Source organism: Pangasianodon hypophthalmus, chromosome 18 (genome assembly GCF_027358585.1).
Source record: "Pangasianodon hypophthalmus isolate fPanHyp1 chromosome 18, fPanHyp1.pri, whole genome shotgun sequence".
In the NCBI taxonomy this organism is placed as follows: domain Eukaryota; kingdom Metazoa; phylum Chordata; class Actinopteri; order Siluriformes; family Pangasiidae; genus Pangasianodon; species Pangasianodon hypophthalmus.
In genome coordinates, this window is record NC_069727.1 from 13,237,515 (window position 1) to 13,263,389 (window position 25,875).

Sequence of the window (25,875 nt, forward strand, 5' to 3'; positions counted from 1 at the left end):
TCTGACTGTTACAAAGCACTGACACTAGAGACCGCTCCAAAAATGTTATATAATCTTCTCATTACAGAAAACATCATATCAAAAATAAGGGTTATTTTGTAAAATAGAAAACCCTTTTTTAAAACCTGTGTTTTAGGTTTAGATTACAGTATGTGGAGCATCTGCCATATAAGTCCATCCTTGTTAATGAGTTGTTACTACAGGAACAAAAATAGTATTAGAATAAGTGCATTAATATAAACCTTTGATTTCACTTGTCTCGTTATTGCCAGAGCTGTGCTGTTATATAAAAATTAATCAACACCTTTTAACAATTAGATTTGAGAATTCAGCCGTGCTATGGAATATGTTGGCCATAATTACCATAGAGTAAATTTAAGGCTGTTGCACCAACTGATTTTTCTGAAAATTGTGTCAAATTTATAGCTAGGCAAGAACAAGTGCCCAGTCTATCATACAGTATTTACACTTTTAGACAGGAATGGGTTAGTAGGGATGTGTTTTTCAAGCTGAAATAACCCTTTTCTCCTTAGTCAATGGGATTTTACATTTTTAACTCACAACTCAAGTTTTAATGTCCTTCAAAATATGTTCAGTTATGAACTCTATCCTTATTTGTTATAGGATATTTTAGCCATCAGTGCAGCTTTATGCAGAATACAGTATATAGCTTAATTGGTTTTAAAAATTTGCTGCTGTAAAAAAAGTTACTTCTGCTTTTTTTTTTTTTATTTTTAATTCAGCCTGAATTCCCAAGTTACCTACAGGCTAGCCAGTAGCTATAGTATGTGAACAGTAACTGTGAATTTGTATCCGCATAGCAACTGGGAATTGTGCTCAGTCAGTAGTTTATTTCCAGTTTAGGAAGTGGCACAAATACAGAGCTCATCTGTGGGTGTCCATCCTCCAAAGATTTTTGAACATAAAGCAAAAGACCAGTGAGGGAGATCTGTCAGCTTGTTTCAGCTTAGCTCCCTCATCCCACTGTCCTGAAGGGAGATAGCTCCCTCCACCCACTGTCCTGAAGGGAGATAGCTCCCTCCACCCATTGTCCTGAAGGGAGATAGCTCCCTCATCCCACTGTCCTGAAGGGAGATAGCTCCCTACGCCCACTGTCCTGAAGGGAGATGGCTCCCTACGCCCACTGTCCTGAAGGGAGATGGCTCCCTACGCCCACTGTCCTGAAGGGAGATGGCTCCCTACGCCCACTGTCCTGAAGGGAGATGGCTCCCTACGCCCATTGTCCTGAAGGGAGGTGGCTCCCTTCACTCACTATCCTGAATGGAGATAGCTCCCTCATCCCACTGTCCTGAATGGAAATATCTCCCTCCACCCACTGTCCTGAATGGAGATAGCTCCCTTCACCCACTGTCCTGAATGGAGATAGCTCCCTTCACCCACTGTCCTGAATGGAGATAGCTCCCTTCACCCACTGTCAAGCTGAAGGCTCTGTCCTAATGTATTCCTCTATTACTCTGCACACTTCTTCCTTAACCAGTAGCTTTTAATCATGTTCCTCTGGGCCTCTGACAGAGACAGAGCCAATTAGAGAGTGAGAGCCTTTTTTTTCCCCCAAAGATATTTGACAAGGGCCCCACTGGTTCTTGGTACTCACTGCAGTCTGAAACTCAGAAACCAGTCCAAGGCTTTTAAGCCTGCAGTGCAATTTTCTTTCTCTTTTACTTCAGACTCTCTAGAGTTGGAGTACCAATGATTTTTAATAGGTCTGGAAGCTCCAGCAAAATCATAACTCAGACTCAAATATGCCACCTCCTTCTCTTTCTGGTATCAGCTTTGCGAAAATATAGCAACACTATAACAGTCTCAATCATGAAAAGAATCACTCTCTGCCTCATTTGTGCCTCTTTCAGTACTTTCATTTTTTCAGTTTGACAAAGTTGGCATGCCTGTTTAAAAAGCAGCCCAAAGAGCCCAATACTCAAAATATGTTCCTGCCAAACCCTATACTATAGTCTATACTGTAGCCCATATTTGAAGAGCATGACTACAACTGCATTGTAACATTTAAATAATTGAAAACAATATTAGTTATGAAGTCTGCTCTACTCACAGCCCTCTCAGAACCATTCTGCATCCCCTAACAGCACAGAATGTCCTAGAAAGACATACACCAAACACTTTCTGAGTATAACAACTAATGCATGTTTGGCAGAGATAATTTTTCTTTTAGTTTCCTTTTATAATTAATTTGAATTACACCTTCAGCAGAACTGTCAATATCCCACAGGAGAGCTTCACATGCATATCTGTGTTTGGAGCACTTTTTTGAGTCATGTGTAACCCTACTGGCAAAATGGAGGGTTTCGTATTGATGGGCATTTTGAGTAATTTTGTAAATTAGTACTCAAACACAAAAATGTGTCCCAGTTTATAGTAAGCGTCTAATAATTCTGCAGTTATAAAAAACTTTATAGACAACTATAATGTAACAGGTAATTCAGGTGCAACAGGGTGAGGATAATTCCTTTTGCGTGAGCTGCTGGTTTTCCAATACGACTTTCTTTCTGACTGTCACTATATGTACATCCTAACTTCACAGAAGAAACTTATTCCACTTACTGTAGAGTATAATTTTATATAGAAGGTGTACTTTCAAATAGGTGGACAGATTGGTGTTAATACATCTGATTTTGTTGCATGTTTGTAATCCATCTTCAACTGTACAAATCCTTGCAGTTACATTACAGTTACTTGTACAGTTTATTAGAGACACTTGGAGACAAAAAGAAGTACCAAACATTAGTGTGTTATGTAAAGAATAAAACACTTTGTGACATGATTTATTTGAAAAATAATTAAATACGATGGGGTGGCATGATACCGCTTCAGGCTGTTATAACAGCACAGCACAAAGTGTTTCTTTTCCTCTTATTCCACTGACAACTGCCAGCACTAATACTTTTTTTAATTAAAGAACTTAATGTCATACTTTATTTCTGTTTACAGTTAATTTAATGTTAAAGTACATCAGTGGATCAAGTCCTTGTATTCAATTACATTGTAACAGTCTTAGACAGTCATTCGTGACGTGGCCACCATACTGGTTCCTCAGTACCTTGTTGCCATAGAAACAATAACATATTAGAAGGAGCTAAGCCTCTGATTTGCCTGCAGCTGGACTACTGTATGAGCTGATATTATAGAAAATTAATCCGTACCTGACCAATCAAAATCAAGAATTCAGCAGTGCTGTGGTATAATCAGGATTTAATTTACACTCTGACACGTGTGAAATTATTTTGCTTTCCTTAACAGCACCAGTTTAATATCAAAGAAATAACATTTCCCTTTTTTATGACCTGAAATCCCCATTAAATGTTTGAAATGATTTTGTAATTATGTCCAAAAGGAAAAGAAATAAGATTTCAAATTTCAATATTGTTCCACATCATGCAGCAGTGAGTGGTCTTTTCAGACACACAGCTGAGCCCTTTGCTCCCACAGGCAGTATAAACAGCTGCAGTAATTGAAGCAACTGGGACGACGATCTCATTCTGGCTAGTGATTTTTAGATGCTTATTGTTCAGTACAAAACAATCCTCACAGCAGGATATCTTTACCAACGGTTTTCATTTATTCATGTTGTTTATTTCTCCCTGGTTTGTGGCAGTCTGTGGAAGTCCTGGACTGCAAGTTGTGAAAAAATACTGTTGAAGTTCTGTTCCCACTTAATGTAATCAATATTTTAACTTAATATATTCTTATTTCAACATATTATGTCTGGTTAGTTTGACTTAATATCTTTCAAGATATGTCAAGATTTCAAGTTATGCTTTCATGATTTAGACATGATTATTTCAAGATAAGTTTTTAACCTAGTTAATTTGACATATTATCTCATTATCTGGCTTAATATTTAACACTACACAATCCATCAGTAAGACACATATATTGAATATTATCAATATTATAGTAATAATAATTTTTATTGCATATGCCTTTCTCCAAATGGTAAGTACTGTGATGTTGATTTAGTGGAATTCACATATTTCACAATTTATATAGACACATATTTGACTAATGATTAATAATTCACTTAAACATGTTCAGGTAAAGTCAACAAGGTGTCTCCTAACAAGTGACAGAATTCCATAATGTTAGTAGTGATCATTTTGACCATTTGAATTTGACATATTTAATTAAACAATAACACAAAATATATTAAAAAGCTTATGTATGCATTGATATCCCTGACATATGCTTAAACAAATTCCTTACAATGCAACAGATTGTTTTGGGCTGAAATGCACATTGTGTAAGGTTTTTACCCTGCAATTCCTGCGAGTCTGGCACTATTTTGGCCAGAAAAATGGATATATTTGTTATGAATTACGATCCAGAAAGCAATGGCAACAGAAAATGCTAAATGGCAAATAATGACAAGGTTATTGATGGAAAGCTCTACTCAAACCTGAAGGCTATTCATAAAGTTCTGCTGGAGTTCATACAAGTTTGTGCTGTTTAAGTCCTGCACACTGCCTGCCTTAGCCACGCACCAGCTTACATGATGCACAACTTGGCCCAAAAATGAGCTTTTATATTGATTATAGCCGTACTAACTAGCATTTTGCATATTATTTATTTTTATGAACATTTATGACTAATTTAATCTAATGTCCTGTATTTGCCAGTTTCAGTGTAAGAAACACTTTAGTTTTAACGAATGGTAATACTAATGCTAATAGGTATAATTTATTAGTTTAAAGGACAGTAGGTGGCACAACTGCTTCTGTTCACAACTGCTGAACTACTTAAATTTAGTCATTAAAAATCTGTTTTTATGATTTTAAGACATTAAGACAAAAATAGTCAAAAACAGATGTTAAATGGAAATAATGCCATAAGATCTTTAAACAACGTGTTAATTACTCGTAAGTTAATAAAGTGGTTGAAAGAAGTCAAAAAAACAACTTGCAGTTCAGGGTCCAGTCTGGTGCCACTGTACCTGCTAACTGCATGTATTTCCACTCAGGAAGACAGAGTGCTATATTTTGTGACTTAGAGTTGTTACAGAAATACAGTTAAGCAGCTGAGGGTTAAGGGCTTTGCTCAGGTGCAAACTGGCTCTCAGTATTGGAAACTGAACACAAAATCTTGCCATCACTAGCTCAAAGGCATACTCACAGGGCCACTACTGCATTTCTCACACCTTCATTTGATTCATTAATCATAGAGGAAAGAACGTGGTGCAACTGCTTGAGGCTGCTGTTTCCTGATAATTTAGCAGCAGCAGCAGCAGGAGTGACTCAAAGTGCAGGCATGTCTAAACTATGGTTTCTCACATAATCAAGCTCATTCTCCATCTACAACACACAGCGTGATGCTTGAGAGGAAACACAAACGAGATGTATTTAAAGCCACTGTTCTCTGAATCAGAGCTTCGCTGTGAAGGAGGTTTAAATCAGACAACTTTGTTTCCAATTGCCTGTAACATTATAAATCTCCACATGTGGCCCCATTTCACATGGTGCAAGTGCAGATTTATTGCATTTGTGTGCTTTTTAAGATCATGACTGTTCATCAAAACTGTATGGTTTCTAGTTTGGTTTCCAGGCTGCATCTCTGGCTTTTTAATGTATTGTGGGTTGATATGTTTTTATGCAGGTCTAGGAACAAACAATGATGTGGCAGGAGAGTATATGAGTTTGACTTTCCTAAGACATTTTAATAACACGAAAGAGAATTCAAACACATCACATATTATTGAAACCTTTATCATTTATCATTAAAACCTAAGTTAGAATGAAGGTATAATTAGATGTTATATTCTTGTCTGAAAATGTCTGAGTATTTTAGTACTTTTTTTCAGTTAGGCTCTACCCTCCCTATTATTCCTCAAACTGATTGCTTTGTACAATTTACCAAAACCAACATGCCAAACATGTCCAACAAAATTAAGTTGCAATCACTGTAAGATATGTAATTAACAAAACAATGCTGTACAATTATTTATGAATAGCACTTGATATCACATGCTGAGCAACACAAAATGTCAAAAATGTCTAAAAGTAGTTGTGAAGCACACTCTGTAATTTATCAGATAGTGCTAGTGATTGAGTGAATTATTTCTTGACAGTAGTTGTTTTGAGAGGTTTGCATAGCTTGGATAAATCTCTTAGGGCTACATTTAGAGAAGAATTATCACCAAAATTTCACACATCAGTACTCAGACCGCACGTAAGTACGGACTTGAGCACGTATATTGACATATGAGGCCAATATTAAATACATAAATGTAATACAATTAATTAATAGTATTGTCACTTTGAAGTCATGGATCCCTAGTGGTTAGGCCTCGGTGCCCTCACTGCTGTGGCCCGCATTCGATTCCCGGCCAGGGAACCAACCGTAGCCACTGGGGTTGCACACGACAGTGCACTCCCAGTGCCAGTCCCAAGCCCAGATAAAATTGGGGAGGATTGAGTCAGGAAGGGCACGCAGTGTAAAAACCGTGCCAAATCAAATATGTGGACCAATGATCCATTGTAGCCATTGCGACCCCTAACAGGAACAGCCGAAAGAAGAAGAACAACGACATTGTCTTTTTAAGTCCATGAAAAGTTGTTTTTTTTTCACATGGAGCACATTTTCTTTATAGAAGAGTGAATCAAATTTAAAAAAAAAAATTTGCAATATTTATCCGATAACCCAAAATAGCAAATTAAAAGCATGATCAAATAGCCTACATCCCTAAACAAACCTCAATTTACTTCAAAGTATGTTGTGACTACATTAAGTTGTGTGCACAATTAACTGCTGGCGCATGAAAAATTAATACTGAATTAAGTGCTATTTCATAATCTGCCAAAGAATGAGGGCCATACTGTTAAATTAAACCAAATATTCAGTGATTAATGTGAGAAGTACAGCTAGGGGTATTCATGCAGCAGTATATTGAAAATATACCAAATTCCTATTAGATGTTTCTTTCAATGCTTACAATTTTCTCATTAATATATGTTTGTATTAGTCTTTTCTTTTGTAAAGTGTGTCTGGCTTTTATGTTATGTTGTGATACAGCAAAGAAAATATCGCTTCACATTTTCTATCCCAGTTTTTTTCAGGCTTAAAAGCAAGTGCTTGTGTATAAAAGAGGTGGTCTAGATGCTATTGAAAAACTATGTCTTGGACATTTCTGCTCAAGAAAATCTGACAGCCTCGGAGATATAAGCTCTGTGCAGGTAATTTTAATAATCTGAAACGAGACGCCCAGACAGTAAACTTAAGTACCTGTGTAAACCGACTCTAAATACAAGGAACTTTCCCTGTGTAAATGTTGACTTTTGGATGCCAATATGGAATACAGCCCTTTGTGGAAAAACTGGCCACAAAACCTGTATGCTATTTGCAAATGCAACAGATGTGTTCTGAGGAGAGAGCCAGGGGTTTCATTTTTCTTTGAAAGTCTTAATGAACTGAATGAAATATAAATTTTACTTGGTCAATCTTTTGAAAAGGTTGAAAAGATTACTGATTGAGTATTGGCTCCACCACTGAAAATCAGAATAGACCAAAAAACAAGTAATATTCTTCATAAATTTCAGTATATTCAGTATTTATTATGAATCCTAACTTAACCTAGACATAATTATCTCATACTTGAAAGAACGCTTTGGATGAAGGAAGCATGTACACTGTGAGAATGTGTGTGTGCTGTACCTCCTGCAATAGCAGCTTGTAAATACTATTGGAGCATCAAATAGTCTGTCTGTCTGTCCCTGATGGATGTTAATATGCTGTTAGTTTTGAAGGGCAATCAGTTTAGTGTGCATGCTCAATATGAAGTGAGCACTTTAATTAATGAGGATGGGGTGAGTGTTTCAGATTGGCTAGAAAAATAGGGGAACATCCAGGTCAAACACTCATTATGAAAGTGCTTTTGTTCCTCATTTGGGAGACAGACTATATATTACTTTGCTTACTGTGTTAGTTATCTATAAATAGTTTTGGAACCTGACCATTCAACACCAATACAACTGCTCCTTCATGTAATTATCAAAATTACATCAAGAGCTTCAGTTAATGTTCACATCAAACATCAGAATGGTGAAAAAGTGTGATCTCTCTGACTTTGACCATGGCTTGGTTGGTGGTGCTAGATGGGCTGGTTTGAGCTGGTTCAGAAACTGCTGTTTTCCTGGGATTTTCACACACAACAGTCTCCACACTTTACACAGAATAGTGTGAAAAGCAAGGAAAAAGAAATCTAGTAAACGGCTAGGTAAGTGGGCAGACTATATTAACTCAAATAACAACTCTTTACAACTGTGTTGTGTAGAAAAGCATCTCAGAACTCAACACACTGAACCTTGAGGCAGGTGGGATACAACAGCAGATGACCACATCAGGGTCCACTCCTGTCAGCCAAGAATGGAAATCTGCAGCTTCAGTGGGCACACACCCACTGAAACTGGACAGTTGAAGACTGGAAAAACATCAATCTTTAATTGCCCAGTTTCTGCTGCCACATGATTGGCTGGCTGCATGAATGAGCAGGTGTAAAGATATTCCTTGTAATGTAGCCAATTTTGCTTGAAATCATTCTTTACATGCTTGTTTCTGCTTTAAATTTACATTTCTTAATTTAGCAGCTGCTCTTATCGACTTAAAAAATGTGCAGTGACGTGAATGTGCAAAAAGGTGTAGTGATATGAAGCATCTAGCACATCTGCAAGGATTCATAATGTCAAAGACAAGAGTCAAACGCTAGTTTGTACAAGTGGTAGAGTGGTCTAGGTGGTTACAAAAAGACAATCTCAACCTAACTGCATAAACAATCAGTAACAAAAGGAATATTTCAAGCCAAAAACTTGAAAGAAATAATTGACAAACCAAGAGAGAATACAAAATATCATGTATTGTAATTGCATTGACAGTTTGCAATTACTGTCTGCAGAGACATTTTGTGAATGTTTCAGAAATGGTTTGACTCTTGAAAATCATATTTACTGCTGGTGATAAAAAGACAGGATTTTTATGATTTTATATTCATTATTTCTTGGTTGTAGCTCATAGAACTACAGGAAGATCTATCTGAGTGAGAATTTTAATGTTTATTCTTTGGAATTTATTCACAACTGTTTACTTAATATAGTCATAATTCATTGCAATAACAATGTATTTAAATGTTCCTCAGTAAATATATGGACATTTCTAATGATGAATCAATTTTTGGCTGTTGTTCATAGAACTTCATATACTTGTCAAGAAATCTGTCCAATTTATATCTGATTTTGTTTATATTCATTTGATGTTAAATATGAGAAAAAGTTAAAGACTAAATCAGACCATGATTCCATAAGTACTTCAAAGGCTTAAAGTGCATAAAGTTATGTAATCACTTAAAATGTCATTATGATAATACATGAATAGTCATGACATTGGAAATTGTACATTTTTAAATTTACAATCTGTACATTGAAAATGGTCACTGAACACAGGAAACAAATTTAGAGTTTTCTTGAATATAAATTTGATAGAGTTTTGTTTTGTATATCATGTATATACATGCCAATAATTACTGTCCTTTATGGTTAAAAACTGTTATCATTTGATTTTAAGTGTATAATGTTAAAATTTAGCCAAAACACAGCACATAGTCCATCAATGTCATTAGTAATTAGTACTAATATGACACTTCTCTGGTTCTTTAGACCTTCTCAGGTTCTACTGAGACCAGCCATTTCACAGTATGCACAACTGTATGTTAGTATTTTGCTCAGAATTCCACTGTTCCCCTTCCTGCAGGTACTACAGTGCCACCATTTTGCAGATGTCCGGAGTGCGGGATGATAAGCTGGCAATCTGGCTGTCCTCACTGACCACCTTTACTAACTTTCTGTTCACACTGCTGGGTGTGTGGATGGTGGAAAGGGTGGGCAGACGGAAATTAACTCTTGGCAGCATTGTTGGTGAGTACACACATCATGTCTCACCTCTTTTTTTCTCACTGTACTGGTGGCTTAGAGACTAATAGGTAGTTAAAAATGTGGAACACTGCCAAGCAACTGTGGAAACAGGAGTCCTTGGTGACTAGCTAGGAGAAAGAATGACTTTGCAGAAAAGAAAATGTTCTACATCATCCTGTAAGTGGTTTATGTTAAGCGAATGCCTGGTGTTTGAAGCTGCAATAAATTCATTGAGTGATTGTTGTGATCGATCTAAGATTAAGAGACAGTTGTTACACCACCAGACACCATAGTTTTGATGCATGTGTGTTGTGATATTTTTTTTTTTTAAAGTCATTTCATAAACATACATAACGTTAAACAAGGTCATTTATGGAAGCAGTATTTTTTAATTTATGATACCTGGCCCATGTCTGACACTGACTTATTGTGGCATGACAAGAACATCTGCACTATGCATTACTCTCTATATTTCATTCTCTCTGTGCAGGGACTTGTTTGAGTCTGTTTCTCCTGGCTGTTGGGTTCCTGCTCTCTGCTCAGCACTCTCCCCCTGTCACCCTTCACCATGCTGACAATGCTCTGGCCAACACCAGCTGCTCCACATATCTGTGAGTATAGTACATGCTGGGTGTGTCCTTCTAGTCTTTCTCAGCTTAGTGCTCAGGCGACTATGTTGAATATTATGTAGATTATAGAGGCTCTAGGACAGGGGTTGTGAACTGGTGGGTCACAGTTCAGATGCAGACCTAGCAAAGTATTTCAGCAGACCAAACCAAGTACTGCCAATAGTTCGCCAATTCTGGTTTTTATACATGAATCAGTGCATGCTCATAAACCAGCTGCATGTAGCAGATCCTGTTGCTGTGTATCCAATCACATGCCTTTATGTAAATTATTTAGCTAAAGGCAGCTCATCAGTCCAGAGACTAGCTACACAGTGAGAAACATTAGGTCAGGAAATGGAGAGTTTTCACAGGTTTTTCATTTTATTTACCTTCTCTGGTCTGAAAAGCCAACTGAAAACATTTCCGTTTAAAAGAAAGGTTGAAGAGAAATGCAGGATGTTTAAAAATGACTGGACAAAGAAGCTCCGCTTCAAGTTCAAAACAGATGTGTCTCATCTGTTCAGAGTCCATGGCACTAGTCAAAAGTAGTAACGTGAAGCACCACTACAAAACAAACCAATCACTTCGAATTATCTATACACTTGTGTATAGCCATAAATTGATCCTCAATGGTTAAACATTCAAGGCTAACTCTTGTGACCATTCAGTCATGTTAGTTACCGTTTCCCAGAACACACCATGGCATACAAACACGGCCATCATGGACTTCACTTCCCAACACCCACAGACTTTGTCACGTTCACAGTCGCTGGACTTCTAATCACACACAGCTGAACAAACTCACTACCACACATTATTTAAGAATGTAATGCTGCAAAGTAATGCTCAGTAAACTTTTACCTGAACTTATCAAGCCTTGATTTCTGTTTATCGGTATTCTGGTTTTTGACTTTGCTCTGTTCCTAGTTTGTGATTTTGGATTTTGCCCTGATATTGATGTTTGCTGATTGCCTGACCAGTTGGCCTGTTTATTGGACCAGGTTTTTGAAAATTGTTTTGGATTTGTTTCCCAGTCTCATTAATAAAACTTCGAACTGCAATTGCATCTGCCGTTGCCTCCCTCTTATGACATTCACATTTTACTTTCGCTGGAAATATAAAGGCTTGTCGCTTATAGTATGCAAATTACCAATAAGGAGATAATTTATTGCCTCTCAAAATTCACATTCACTGAAAACAAACGTTCTTATTGCATGGATTTCTATTAATCTCCTTACAACACAACTGAATCATCTAATCAAGGGCTGATTAGCTGACAAGTGGCATCAGGTGTGCTAGTGCCGTACAGAGATTGCTGGCTGAAATGGGCTAGTCTAGTGCCCAATCATGAATTCATTTATGACTCAAAAAAAAAAAAAAAGTGTTCAGGTTAATCAACTCTCCAATCCTGAAATGGGACATTAGAAATTTGTTGTATTTTGCTAAATCAGCCATTGACTTTAAGCCTCCAAACTGAACATAACAGGATCTTGCCCCTGAGTCTGTGATGGCTGTGGAGTGTTGTGTTAATGGACTTCCCTCTGTGTAGTAAAGATCAAACATGGCCAGTGTGCTTTCTTTGGTCTCTTAATGCTGTTGTAATAGGGCTTCTGCAGCATGTGACCCTGCAACCTGAAGCCATGTCATCTCAGAGAGAGAGAGCGAGAGAGAGAGAGAGAGAGTGGCTGCTCTCTCTGGCCCAATTTACTCTCATACCAGCCAGCTACTGAAACAACACTAGTTCATTATGCTGTAATGGAGGCTGAATGGCTGTGCTGTCATCACAAAAACAAGCCAATCTGTGCAAGCATGCTTTCTCGTTGATGTTCAGTCCACTCTCTGCTCTGTCTTCTTTACGTATGTAGTATGCATGATGCAGGACGCAATTTTTTTTTCCCAGATATTTTTACAAAACTTCATACTTACCACAGATGATTTAATCAGAATTTCATAGGCCAAATAAGATTCCCTAATAAAAGGTTTTAAATTTGTAGTGACACTCACCAAAACTAGACAGATTAGAAAAACATCACCTGATCTTTTTCCAGTTTTCAGTTGTCTAGTATTGGTGAGTCTGTGTGCACTGTTGCCTCCGATTCCTGCTCTTGGCTGACATAAGTGGAACCTGATGTTGTATGTTGAAGTAAGATATTAGGTCAAAATTACAATACAATACCTTGAAATAATGTGTTATTATGTCACAATAAAGACATAGCATTTTTATTTTCATAATTTTCACTTCAGAGTTTCCGTACTCCCTAAAAGCACAGACTTGCTTGTCCTCACTTTTGCTCCAGGTCATGTGAGCTGTGTATGCTGGATCCAGGCTGTGGCTTTTGCTACCAGCAGAACAGCACCGCTGTGTTCGCTTCCTCCTGCGTGCCAGTCAATCGGGCCTCCACAGAGAGAGCCGCATGGGGCAGGTGAGTCATAATCGGCATCTGAGTGTGTGAGCGTGAGTTCGCATTTGCATGTAGAGTTTTTCCACTAAAGCTCAGCAGCACACTACAGTGACATTAGATGATGCTGGATGTTGCATATCCCCTTTCTTTTTAGGCAATACATGACTCATTTTCCCTTTTCCTCATTTTCTGTCAGTTAGAGTGTCATTTTATCTTATGGTTATCTTGAAGTTTGCAAGTTGATATCTCTTTTAACTGTGCTGCAGGTGCTCCAACTCAACACAGTCTCCATATCACAGTTTTTGGGCTTATAATTTCTGCCCAACCTCATACTCTTGGCTGGTTCTCCTGGGTCTTATTCTTTACTTGGCTTTCTTTGCTCCAGGTAAGAGTTCCGAAGAAAAAAACAGCTGATTTGAACAACTAATGTCCCATGTTGAATCAATTTAAACTAATATTTAAATGCTTATTAGTATAATTTATTTTTGATTTTCTCCCAACAATTTGTCCTTGGTTTCAATTTAGTTGTTTAGCTAAACGTATTTTTCTATGGATTCCTAAACAAAAGCATGTCTTTCAGGACTGGGCCCAATGCCATGGACCGTAAACTCAGAGATTTACCCACTGTGGGCGAGAAGCACAGGCAACGCCTGCTCAGCCGGAGTGAATTGGACCTTCAACGTGCTGGTGTCCCTGACCTTTCTACACATAGCCCAATACCTCACCTACTATGGTACAATTATAATTCTAAATAAAAAAATGGCCATAAGAGCTCAAGCCTGTGCACTCGTTGCCAACACTAAAACTTGAATTGACCTACACTTATGAATACAAATAAGATATCTTGGTGAGATATTGTTATGTTTGATTTGTCACATATCTGAGGTATTAGTTTTTTTGTTTTTTTTTTTTCAAAAAAGCATATGAAGACCTGCATAATTAAAGATCATAAAATTTCTTGTATGCTAACTTTTAGATTTTCACTGGAAGACATAGTTATTGTTAAGCCATTTAGGGAATATTAAATAATATTAACATTCTACAATTCTGATCTCTCATCAGCTATCAAATATTCTGTCTCTCCAACTGCATTTCAGCTTTATTATATTATGATTTAAAAATGGTTCATTTTGTGTCATATATTAGATAGTAAAAACTGACATAGTTATTTGATCCTAAAATAAGATATTAAAAGATATAACAAATGTCCCAAAGAAGTCAATTTCTTGCAGTTCTGTCACACTTATAGGTTTTATTTCTCAGCTTGGAGTGAGATTTCTCTGTTATCTTCCAGGTGCATTCTTTCTGTACTCAAGTCTTGCTCTGCTGGGCTTCTTCTTCTTTTACGGATGTCTCCCTGAGACCAAAGGCCGTCGGCTAGAGGAGATCGAGTCGCTGTTTGAAAGTCGTCTGTGCTCCTGTGGTGCATCAGACTCAGACGAGGGCCGGCAGGTGGAGTACATCCGGGTTAAAGGATCAAATTACCACCTGTCAGACAATGATGGTTCAGACGTGGAATAAACCTCAGGTGAAAGTTCAAAGAATGCCCAGTAGATCCTCTCTCAGCTCTGCACATGGCTTACGAAGAGAGTAGGAAAGGAATCGCTTTTCAGCTTCACCCCACCATGACACCAGGCCCATCTGTAGCAGTTGGGCTGCATCTTACAAATACTGCACTCCATGTTAAAGGAAAATGGAACTGACATATCCAAACATACAAACAAAAACAGTGCTAAGCCTGCTTTTGTGAGACGTCATTTAAAAGTTGTGGTATGCTACAGTTTGATACTGCAGTGCTCACAGATACTGACAGTATACTGACAGATGTTACACAACTGTTTTTGTGCTCACTGCAGTAAAATGTAAAAGGTGTTTGCTATACAGAACAATAGTCAGTCAACTATGGTAGTCTTAGATTTTTGTGATGATGCTAGGCTTTGGCATTGGCAACTCACCACAATGTTCAGTTCATTTCTGTGAACAACATTTTCAGTTTGATTCTTGCAAAAGTTAAATAGTTTAAATTTTGTAGCATACCACACATGGGTTGTAACCTGGATTCTGTCTTATGCTGTTTCCTGGAGCAGCCTTTTTATCACGGAATAGTACTTAGAGCTGAGAGTGTTGGAACTGATTTGTTCAGGAGTTAGTCTATTTTGGATGACCCAAAACTATTTCACATTCCTAATTATCTCCTTAATCTGTTTTTCATTATATCCGTACTCAACTCAGACCTTTTCCCTTGATTATTTGAATGGATTTAATTTAGTCTTCCTTCACAGCCTTGTGTACAAATGGCTTTGCATCTCATAGCTCTTGTCCATGTAACAGAGTGGAATATGTTTTGACGAGTAGTGTAATATCCAATGTTATGTTTATATTGTACTGCTCTGAGTATACACCTTGGTAGTTTGGTACACATAGAAAAGTGCCAAGCAAACATATTGTGGCTGTATGTGTAACAAAGCAGTTGATGGGTATTGTAAAAGCAACAATATCAAGCAAACTAACACAAGCTTGTTTTAATGCTATTACTGTTGAGTGTGTAATATGTGTTTGTTCACTGTTAGCACAAACAGATAACATAATTGTGTTTTCATGTTTAACGCTGAAGTTTGCGGAGTTTCCCAAAGGGATAAGCACACTACAGAGTGACAGTCATGTTTTAATCAGGTATGCTCATATCAGTTCTGATTATTGCAGTGACGGAGAATGCTTCAGGAAAGTATATTAATGCCAGTTTATTAGGACTTTGTGACAGAGTTTTATTGACCAGATGTTAGGGTGTGCCACATGTTTTAGAATGTATTTGACACTAGAGAATGCTTCAAAGTCAACAAATCATTGTGTTACTTTGAGGAGAGAGAGATCTAATCTATCTAGTGGGTGGGGGTGTGTGTATGTGTGTTTTCTATGTAAAATCAGTACTTTTATTACTATTATTATCAAACGGTGTTTTTACGATCAACGGAAAACTAGTGAATATAAATATGTGTATAGTGTTCATTTGATTATTGTTGCTCTAAATGTTTTGCTAGATTTATATTCTATGAAAATAAATATTCATGACATTTGAATATTTAAACAATAAAAAGTCGTCCACTGTTTGAAGTAAGCTTTTGGTTTTCAGTATTGATTTCCAGTATTGATTACTGTAACTGAACCATCCAAAAGGAAGCCAGTGTGACACACACAACTATAAACCTTCTGATAACAGATGCTAACTTTCAACAAACAAAACAGGTCCGAGTCATCTCTCTCACATTTTTATGGATGCTTACTTTTCTGCTTCAGCATGAGCAGAATGTCTGCAATTTCTTTAAGATTTCCCTTTCCCTCAGATACCCTGTCTCCACCTGTTTCAGCAGTGAAGGCATTGTCATGTTCCTCTGTGCAGCTGGAGTTCACAGTGGGGTTTTGATTCACACTTTTCTCCTCATGACCTTCACACCTTTCTCCTCTCAACACCATGTTCTCTGATAGCTGCTCCTTTAGCTCTACAAAAGGAAAGTATTTGTTATAATCTAGTTATAATTGTTATAATCACAGCTTCAAATATATGCTCCAGTGGCAAATTCATACACTATTACTGAGATTACCCTGCATCACTGAGATCCATTTCACACTAATCTTACTAATAGTTTAAGAAATCTGTATTTCAAGCGAAGTCGCAATCAGTTAGTTATTAATACCTGGGGCATTTGTGTGAGAGCAGTGCAGTAATGGATGTTTTTTCATGCATGCCTGGCTCTCAGATTTGCTCAAACTTTCATGTCCTGTGACTGTTTCTGGACCTTGCTTTGTAGGCTCCCTTTCTGATGTCATCCAGAAGGTGTTCAACTCTACCTTATGGATTTCTGATAGAGCAAACTGATTACCATGATTTTCACTGCTGTGACGAGACTGCCTCCTAGTTGTTGGAGATTTTTGTGTTCTTCTGTGGTGAATGTGAGTTGTGGGCTCAGTGAAAATACTCAACCTAGCTGCATTCAAAAGGCGACACTGCACTGAGGCATCTTGAGAAGCCAAACTGGAAAAACCTGCAGTCTGGGTCGCCTTGTCTTGTGTCCTGCGAGATGCCTTTTTATGCATTTTACCACTTTGTGTATTAGTCTGCAGACAAGAGGGAACAAACTGATCCTCCTCGCAGTCCTGTTCGTGATTGATCCAGCTCAAGGTTTTTGAAATCCCATGGGCTTTACTCTTCCTCTCTCTATGTTCATGGTTACACATGAAATTCTGGTTGAAGGACATAAGTCTTGTTGGAGCATGCATCCCTGATGGACAACTTTGGCTTGTTGTCAGAATGTCCTTAAAGTGGCACATCTGCATGTAGGAATCACCGTCCTGCTTTTTTCCCTCTTCCTGTGATAATGTAAACACAAAAAAATAAATCAGAACTAATAAACCATAAATTAATTGATTAATCCAAGCTGACATACAGCTAACTAACCTCTTAAAGGTGTATACATACATGAGTAACCAGTTTTAGTTAGTATATCTATATGAACTAGCTGGGTTACATGAAATTGTTGCTTTTCTGTCTGATGAGATTTTGTGTACATGCCACATTCAGATTAACAGATTTCTTTTTTTTCCCCCAACCCTAAGGTATACCTAATAAACTGGAAACTCGGTGTATAGTTCAAAATCAAATGAATGTCATCAAATGATTAAATTTTACACTCTAACATAACTGTGATATTTGCAGAACACAAAAAATATATTGTGTTAAGGATCGTGAACGACTTACTAAAATGTATCCGAGAGATGGAATAGAGTTTGTTACATCGTCTGAGGTGACACAGCCCTCTCCGCGAGGACAGGTTACTGGTGATTCACAGGCATGCTCTGAGACAATTCTGTGTACCCTGCCTGTGGCAAGAAACTTACTTTAGAGTCTATTAAAAGTCAGTCAGGCACAATAAGCCTAAGATAAAAGTATAAAACTCACAGGGTCTACAGTCAACACATCCTGACACATGCTCTGAAACAAGAGGGTAAAGAGAGAACATCAAACATCAGCCTTCAAAGGAACCACCTTTTTAACAAAAAATACAAGTCAGCTAGTGCAGTATATTATAAGCTGGAAGCACATGCTACCGAACTGCAGATATACTAAGTGGCTCTGTGAACAAAGACACTGTTTTTGAGTATACATTTTGACATTTCACAATTAATAAGGTCTGAGTTTGTGACTAAAGAGATTTACTCTATTTTGTAAGCAACTAGTCAAGTGCCATGATTACTGGACATACTATATATTTCAAAGTCAACATGTTATCAATAAGTTAATATGCTCAAATACTGAACTGGCCTCTGAGAGAATTAAAGGAATCAACATGAACAAAGCAATTTAAATAAATGAATCAAAATGAACAGCACTGTATTACCTGGGATAAGAAATCAATACTGCAGTCTTTGTTTTATGATTCAATAATATCACTTTCAAGAATAAATAACACACATCATTTCAAATACAGCATAAAACATACTTGATAATTTTAATGTAATACATTTTTGCTAAATCAGGCTAGTAACTGAGAAGGAGCTTTGTTGTTCTCTTACCAGAAATATCTACAGTATACAGAAGAGAAGATAAATTTGCATACCCTATGTGTATTAAAAAGCTTTAGTAACTGATATTTTTATGGAACCCTGCAAAATCACTTGACTGGCTACAAAAGTGGGTGACATAACCATGAGCAAGAACCTCGAGGTGTTCCCAGAGTCATCTGGCCAAGCAGCAGACCCTTATTATGGGCTCTTAGGGGAGCATAGCTGACAAAGGTTTCTTGCTCCTTTCAAAAAGCTTGTAATAACATTATGAGCCCCCAGTGAGATGCCATCCACAGTGCTGCCGTGCACCACTAAGGCTACCACATATGCCTTTAGTGTACAGTGCATTGTGTAAGTATGCATGACCCTTGAACTTTTCCACATTTTGTGGTGTTGTAACCTGCAACTGAACTTTAATCACAATTATAAGTCATGAATACCAAATACTCCATACCCCCGAATTGGGGAAATATGAATGTAGTTCGTAAAAATTATTTACAAATGTACAATTGTGAGTGCTGAAACTTCTAAATAGCTTCCATTAAAAGTCACACAATTAATTGAATATGGAGTTTTCCTATGTGCAGTTAAAGTGTTACATGATCTCAATATAAAAAACGCCTGTTCCTTGAAGGCCCCAGAAAGCAGACGTCTAAACAGCATCATAAAGACCTAGGAGCTAAGAAACCAGGTCCGGACAAAGTTCTGGAAAAGTATCAATCATAGTCATAAAAAATACATCCCAAACTTTGAACATCCCATGGAACACAATTAAATCCGTCTCTGCCTAGTGGAGGCCGATCACCAAATATCAATGACCATGTAAGGAGGCCATTAGTCAGAAGATCAACCAAGAGGCCAATGCTAATTCGTGACATGATGCTATCACCACCATGGTTCACGGTAGGGATGGTGTTCTCAGGATAATAAGCAGTGTGGGATATTTTTAATAGATAAACCCTGATTTATCTTTTTCCAGAACTTTGTCCTGGACTTGTTTTGATGCTATTTGTTTAGATATGTTCTCTAAACTCTGGGGCATTCTGGGGAGAGGTTTATTTATACTGAGATCATGTGACACTTGCAAACATTTACAAACAAGTGGACTCCATTCAACTACGTACATGATTTCTGAAGCAAGGGGTTCAATATTTTTGCAATCACAATGTTTACATTTTTATTTGTAAATAATTTTTTAAGCTATATTGATTTCCCCCACTCCAGTATTATGAGCTATTTTATATACTCATTACATACAGTATAATCCCAATTGTTTACAATTTTTAATATATGATGATTGAACCTTTAACATTACATAAAATAATTTTTGTGGGAAAAAAATTTAAGTACATTTTTCAATTTAAAAACATATATGGTGCACTCACCATTATCTAGTAATATTTTAGTAAACTCTAAAAGGATTCTGGACTTTATTATGGTGACATCAGTCCTTGTCCTGGAGCACCAATGTCCAGCACATTTTGGTGTTTTTTTTTTCACCTAACATAGTTAAGACTTTTTTAATCAGCTGATGAATAGAATTAGGCAAGTTGGGGCAGGAACACTATCAAAATGTGGATTGAGAACCTGGATTGAGAAATGTGGTTTATGAGAAAGTCCATGTGCTATTTGTTGGTAAAAGTCCCTAAGTTAGCAGTTTTCATGATCTTTAATCTCCAAATTTAACATGCCTGCTTCAGTTAAAATAATAAAAGTAATAAATAAAGTAATTACTTAATTAGTTAGTGTTGATGTAATAAAAAATATACTTTAAGAATGCAAAGAATCAGGTATATTGTACACTGTTGCTGAAGACAGCCTTTGGTTCTGTTAATAAACATATTACTGTCCATTAACTTTAAAAAAAAAAAAAGTTTAACCTTTATTTTTTAAAGTCAAATATATGTTATTTAATGTATATCAGGCCTGGCAAAACCAAATACACTGCTGACAGACAGTTCATGTACCTTCACCTCCGTTAAGTCCAAAAAAGTGTGGTTCTTCTTCTTGGTCATTCGTCTCTAAATCATTAAATGGGTTTTCAGCAGAATGTATGGAAGGCCCACTGCTTTCTCTGCTATTTTAAAACAATTATTGGAGACAATTATTGGCTCAGTATATGTAGTAACATTACATACATGAAAAAGTGCTTACCACTAATAATAATAATAACCTGAAAATCCAATTGAAACAGAATTGTACAAAAAATATTGCTAAGCTCCCTGGACTAAAAATTAGTCACATGTCATTTCTTTCCTAATACCTGGTTACACTCATTTTAATGGTCCAAAGTATTCCAGTGTTCCATCATACTAGTTTAACAGGGCACACACAGATTTAGCCCTGTGCACCCGACAGGTTCATCCTGGAACACGGGACTGTCAGAGTTTGTTATTTGTCTAGATGTGCAACCTACTGACTCTGTACAATATGTGCTGCTACTGGTGGATGCTACTAATCTTTGGTCTGGGGAGCTTATGTTTGAAGTTCTTCTCACCTCTGTAAGGTGCTCCCAAACTGGACTCCATCTGCAAAGCTGGTCTGGGACGCCTCTGTTTGATAAGGCACTGTCCAAGGATTATACTCACACACACCCATTGGCTGGGAAACAACCATAAATAATTTTTTTGCATGAGTGATTTTAAAATCTGAAGAACTTCAATGCAAGATATCTGCACGGTACCTCTGTATTAAATGAGCAGAATGAGAAATTTTAGAAAATAGGTCACATATGGTGTCAGTGATGTAATGCAGCACTCTTACAAGGGCACCATGATGCTTTTTTGCCTTTGCTCAGCTCCATGCTCAGGCTGAAATATGCAGGTGTGAATTGAATACTTGTTACTGCCTGTGCAGTTTCACCTGTTCTCCCCGACAACATGCAAGTAGGTGGATTTACAACAATGTATCTAAAATATGAAAATCTATCCTGGCCCTAGGCATTTGGCTGAAGATTGAAGTAAATGTGTGGTGTCAGTTAGATTACAAAAATGTGTATTTTCGCCCTATTGTCTGGAGATCACAAATTTGAATCCCAAGAATGCAAAAGCCATCCACGGCTGGGAGCAAAGGGAGCAAAACTGGCCATGGTCTCCGAGTGTGAGGGATGGCACACTCTCTCTCCTCCATCAATCACAAAGACAGACGCCAATCACTGGCATCTGTGAGCTCATGTATGCAGATTGTATGCAGAGCACTTTCCTCCAAATGTGTTGCGCTACCAAGTCAAGCAGTATGAGCAGTAGTTTGAAAAGATGTAGCTGGCTGGCTTCACATGTCTTGGAGGAAGCACATGTTAGCCTTCACCCTCCTGGCCAGGAGCTGCCAAATGATTAGGGGGAGCTGGCTTGTGGGTAGGAACTGGGAGGTGACCAAATAAGGGGAAAACAATGTGTATTTTATTCATGGTGTGACACACTGTATGTAAATAGCTCAGAGGAAGCGTTTATCAACAGGCTACTTCAACCAAGTTCAGTGAAACTATAAACATACTGTAATGAACGTAGCCTGTATTTAGGGTTTGTGTTTGGCTTTTAACCTCATGCATGCACAATTTGTGAAAGCAAACATGCACTCGTTCAACTGATCCTGCTGGTACAGATTCCTAGCAGTTTTCTCCCTTTCAACAATGACACATACAAAGGTTACTTGAGTAATTGCTCCCCCTTGTGGAGAATCTACTGCCTGGTAAATGCAAGTGAACAACTCAGTGAGATATAGTGAGCCTGATATTTGAGCTTCTTTGCATCTACTTTTACCTGACAGCCTGATATGTCAGGATTTACCTGAGCAGGTTTTGTGCAGCGTGATTCTGTTGGTGGTGGAGGGGAGATGTGTACAGTGGGCCTGGACTGGAGGTTGAAGGCCTCAGATGAGGACGGTGAGGCTGAAGAAAAGGAACCGACACTGCCCTGAACCCGGTGCTGACACGCTGAAGTACTATTGTCAGACAGGTTGGTTTCCAGCAGCGGTGACAGCTTAGGCCAGATAAGACATTATATATCTTATTATCATTATACAAAATATTTATGTTTTATAAAATATGTGGAAAATAAGCATGAAAACACTGATAAAGTAAAAACTATGGTTACAGTGCCCATCCAGAGCAAATTGTTTCATATTGGCTCTCACCGTCTTGAACCTGAATTCCTCAAGGAAGCTATGTTTTCTCTTCTTCAAACCCAGTGTTTGGTCACTACAAAAACACAGATAGAGTAATAATTATAGCATTATGGGTGTGACATTCTAATATTAACTGTCTTATAACTTGCAAAAGCTTAGCATCATTAAAAAAAATTTTGCATACAATATATGGCCAAAAGTTTGTAGACACCTGAACATCACACCCATATGTGCTTGTTGAACATCTCATTCCAGATTTAGTCTCCCTTTGCTGTTATAATAAGCTCCACTCTTCTGGGAAGGTTTTCACTAGATTTTGGAGAGTGGCTGTGGGGATTTGTGATCATTCAACCACATAAGCATTAGTAAGATCAGGCGAGAAAGCCTTGGGTGCAGTCAGCGTTCCAGTTCATCCCAGAGGTGTTCAGTAGGGTTGAGGTCAGGGCTCTGTGCAGGCCACTCGAATTCTTCCACTATAACCCTGGCAAACCATCGCTTTGTGCACAAGGGCACTGTCATGCTGGAACAGGTTTGAGCCTCTTAGTTCCACTGAAGGGAAACTGTAATATGTAATAAAGCTGTAACAGCTTATGTGTTTCCAAGTTTGTGGCAACAGTTTGGGGAAGAAACACATACGGGTGTGATGGTCAGGTGTCCACAAATATTTGGCCATATAGTGTATTTTTTAATGTGATGTTTTAGGGAAAAAAAAAAAACAACTAGTCCCTAGTAACTTTGTCCCTCTGTTGAAACAGTGAAATAGTTTCAGCTTGGTGTGTGGGTTATTTGACTGTGGGCTGTAGATGGAAGAATCGGTACCTGTAGTGCGATTCACTCTCCGCCAGGCTCAAGCGTGATGGAGAACAAGGACTCATTGGCAGCTCTAAAGACTCCCCACCCATAGATTTATGAATTCCTTTCGATTTAGGTAAATGTGTTAATTTAGGTTTACCTAAAATAAAAATGATAACACTTCTTATTTTGACCAGTCACCACAACAATAAGTGTACACAAATATTTTTCCTAATCTTTAAATTGTTTATTTACCAGTGTGTTCTTTCTTTAATGCGATCTGGTTTACAATAAACATTGTAAGCAAATCCATGTTGCCAACATTGCCCTTCTTAGGTGATGCTGGTGGCGGTGCCAAGACATTATGTCTGTTCTGCATCCTTTTCTTTTCAAAAAACTCCTTGAAAACAAAACAAGCCATACAAGCACTATATAGTAGGTATAGATAGCTATAAAATCTTTAGACAGCTAGGTATCTAGCAAAGTACAAAATGTTTACAGTTAATGACAACCAGTGCCAGCTGTTTTTTTAATATTTACAAACACATTTAAATATTATACATTTTGGTTTTTGGACAAAACTAAAGCCAATGCTGCTATTAAAGTCAAAGCTGTTTATTTAAAGTTTATTTATCACAGTTACCTTTTGTTTTCTCGTGTCACTGCTTTTCATAACACGGCTTCTGCAGAAAAAGATAACGTTAAATTATAGCTTTTATGTCAGTCCTTTCTTCTAAAACACACGAGTAAAGAAGGAAAGCTTACTACACAGAATTAACTATTTAAACAAATGAGAATGACTGTTATGTTGTTCTGTTCATACAGAGTCGTCGACGCACCTCCAACCTCCTACCCAGTTCATGTTCAGAAACTCGTCAGCTAGCTAGCTTGATAAATATTTTAATTTAATTTAATTAATTAATAAAGACAGTAAATTTTCAATGTCTTAGTAATTAATATCTTTTGTTAGATAAATAAATGTCTTGACAGGTCTTGACAGGAGCTAATTAGTAACTTTAGTTATAGAGTAATGTAAACTAGCAGCGATAGCGATACATTAATGCTAACCAATTAGCAGCTACAACCGCGAGCAATGTGCACGAGCTCAGGCAGTCGTTACAAATCGGTTGATGACGTAACCAAAAACTGACAGGAAGTGACGCATGAACCATTTCATATTAGTCTTTAATCCAATAAATATTATTGGATGTTTTAAGTAGTATAACAATAACAATAAGTATAACAATAAGAGTTTTATAAAGATTTTTATTTTATTGTATTGTTTTATTAATGTCATTGTTATTAAATGTTAATACCTGCAATGTTAAATGCTAAAATGCCGAATATACTACATTTTGAACTGAATATTGTTGGATCATGATATTATTGATCGTTTTATCCAAATAAAGTACATGCAGTAAAGGTGTTAATGAAATTTATACCGCGTTAGAAATGGCAAAATACTGCATATATTCTACTGTTGGGCAGAGAGTGAAAATATAATGGTTATGAAACAAACTATAAAGAGACATTAATTTTTTAAATTAGTTTTTTAATCAGTTTTATTAATGTGTCCCATGAGATATACTGTATAGTTACTGATTTTCAGTCTTATCTCTAGGCTATCTCACAAATTTGTTCCATTTAAAAATTGGACTATGTTTTTTTTTTTTTTTTTGAACAATTGAACAATAACTTGCATATGAAAACATATACACTAAGAAATATACACATCAATATATCTCCAGCCATATACCTATAGTTAGTGTACCCATAAGCTCCTTGGAGCAAAATCAGTATAGAAGAAGCAATAAACCAAACAACATTCAAACAATAAAATACTTAAACATATATAATACAATAGCTATATAATACAATACAAGCTTTAAAATAAAATGAAACATGTTATGTGCCCAGTGGTAGCTAACAAGGTGTCAGTTAGTCCAGTCAATTATTTTATTAAATTTTACGTCACAGTGTCATCAATTCTTTATTCAGCTAACAACTTTAATTTAATTTTCATTATTTTTTTTTTTGTGTATCTTTGTAGGGGAAAAAGCACCACCAGATGGCGATCATTACATCTGTGAATTCTGTGAATCTCTAGCTCTGAATCTGTGCCTTGGCTCTCAAACTGAGAGTGATGCTTTCAGGAGACACTCAGCCTCATGAGACACTCTGTAATCACCCCGATGGCCAGCAAGGCTCAGGCAGCTGCCTGCATCCCTATCAGATGCACAGGACACCTCACTCTGAAGTGTCGTTCACCAAAGAGTCGATTCAGTAGTGAACTTTAGGAGTCGACTCGCATGCACGAGCCGTGTTGTGGTGACGTCGGCGAGGCCTGCATTCTCTTGCAGTGTAATTTAATCGATATGTTTCCATGGAAACCTCCTTTCATCATCTGAGCTGCTGTTTAGTGTGAATGATGAGGTGTGTGTTTGAATCTCAGCTGTGTGTCTG

General features: G+C 37.3%; 2 protein-coding genes across 2 annotated transcripts in view; one reads left to right on the forward strand and one right to left on the reverse strand.

Annotated features, from left to right (window-relative positions):
- The window catches only part of LOC113532249 (proton myo-inositol cotransporter), a 52,383-nt gene extending 36,845 nt beyond the window's left edge, over window positions 1-15,538 (forward strand). The window contains exons 5-10 of the mRNA XM_026923539.3: window positions 9,769-9,932; window positions 10,420-10,540; window positions 12,835-12,960; window positions 13,206-13,324; window positions 13,520-13,672; window positions 14,234-15,538. Of these exons, the coding sequence (XP_026779340.1) occupies window positions 9,769-9,932; window positions 10,420-10,540; window positions 12,835-12,960; window positions 13,206-13,324; window positions 13,520-13,672; window positions 14,234-14,460 (910 nt within the window). The 3' untranslated portion in view covers window positions 14,461-15,538. The remainder of the gene's footprint in view (window positions 1-9,768; window positions 9,933-10,419; window positions 10,541-12,834; window positions 12,961-13,205; window positions 13,325-13,519; window positions 13,673-14,233) is intronic.
- Window positions 15,539-16,033: 495 nt separating this feature from the next.
- Window positions 16,034-24,524, reverse strand: LOC113532250 (uncharacterized). Its single transcript, XM_026923541.3, has 12 exons — window positions 24,252-24,524; window positions 24,056-24,095; window positions 23,668-23,812; window positions 23,440-23,572; window positions 22,630-22,693; window positions 22,284-22,475; window positions 20,996-21,099; window positions 20,466-20,575; window positions 17,894-17,926; window positions 17,693-17,814; window positions 16,632-17,304; window positions 16,034-16,436 (listed from the first exon to the last, which is right to left on the reverse strand). The coding sequence occupies exons 1-12, from the start codon at window positions 24,272-24,274 to the stop codon at window positions 16,207-16,209; spliced, it is 1,869 nt and encodes a 622-aa protein (XP_026779342.3). The 5' UTR covers window positions 24,275-24,524; the 3' UTR covers window positions 16,034-16,206.
- Window positions 24,525-25,875: the final 1,351 nt, after the last annotated feature.

Excerpts from the sequence above, each read along its gene's own strand:
- LOC113532250 (XM_026923541.3), bottom strand. The coding sequence starts at position 24,274 with ATGAACTGGGTAGGAGGTTGGAG. Across the intron at positions 23,813-24,055 it reads GTGACACGAGAAAACAAAAG|GAGTTTTTTGAAAAGAAAAG; the intron begins GTAACTGTGATA and ends TTTGTTTTCAAG. Across the intron at positions 21,100-22,283 it reads GCTGCACAAAACCTGCTCAG|CCAATGGGTGTGTGTGAGTA; the intron begins GTAAATCCTGAC and ends GTTGTTTCCCAG.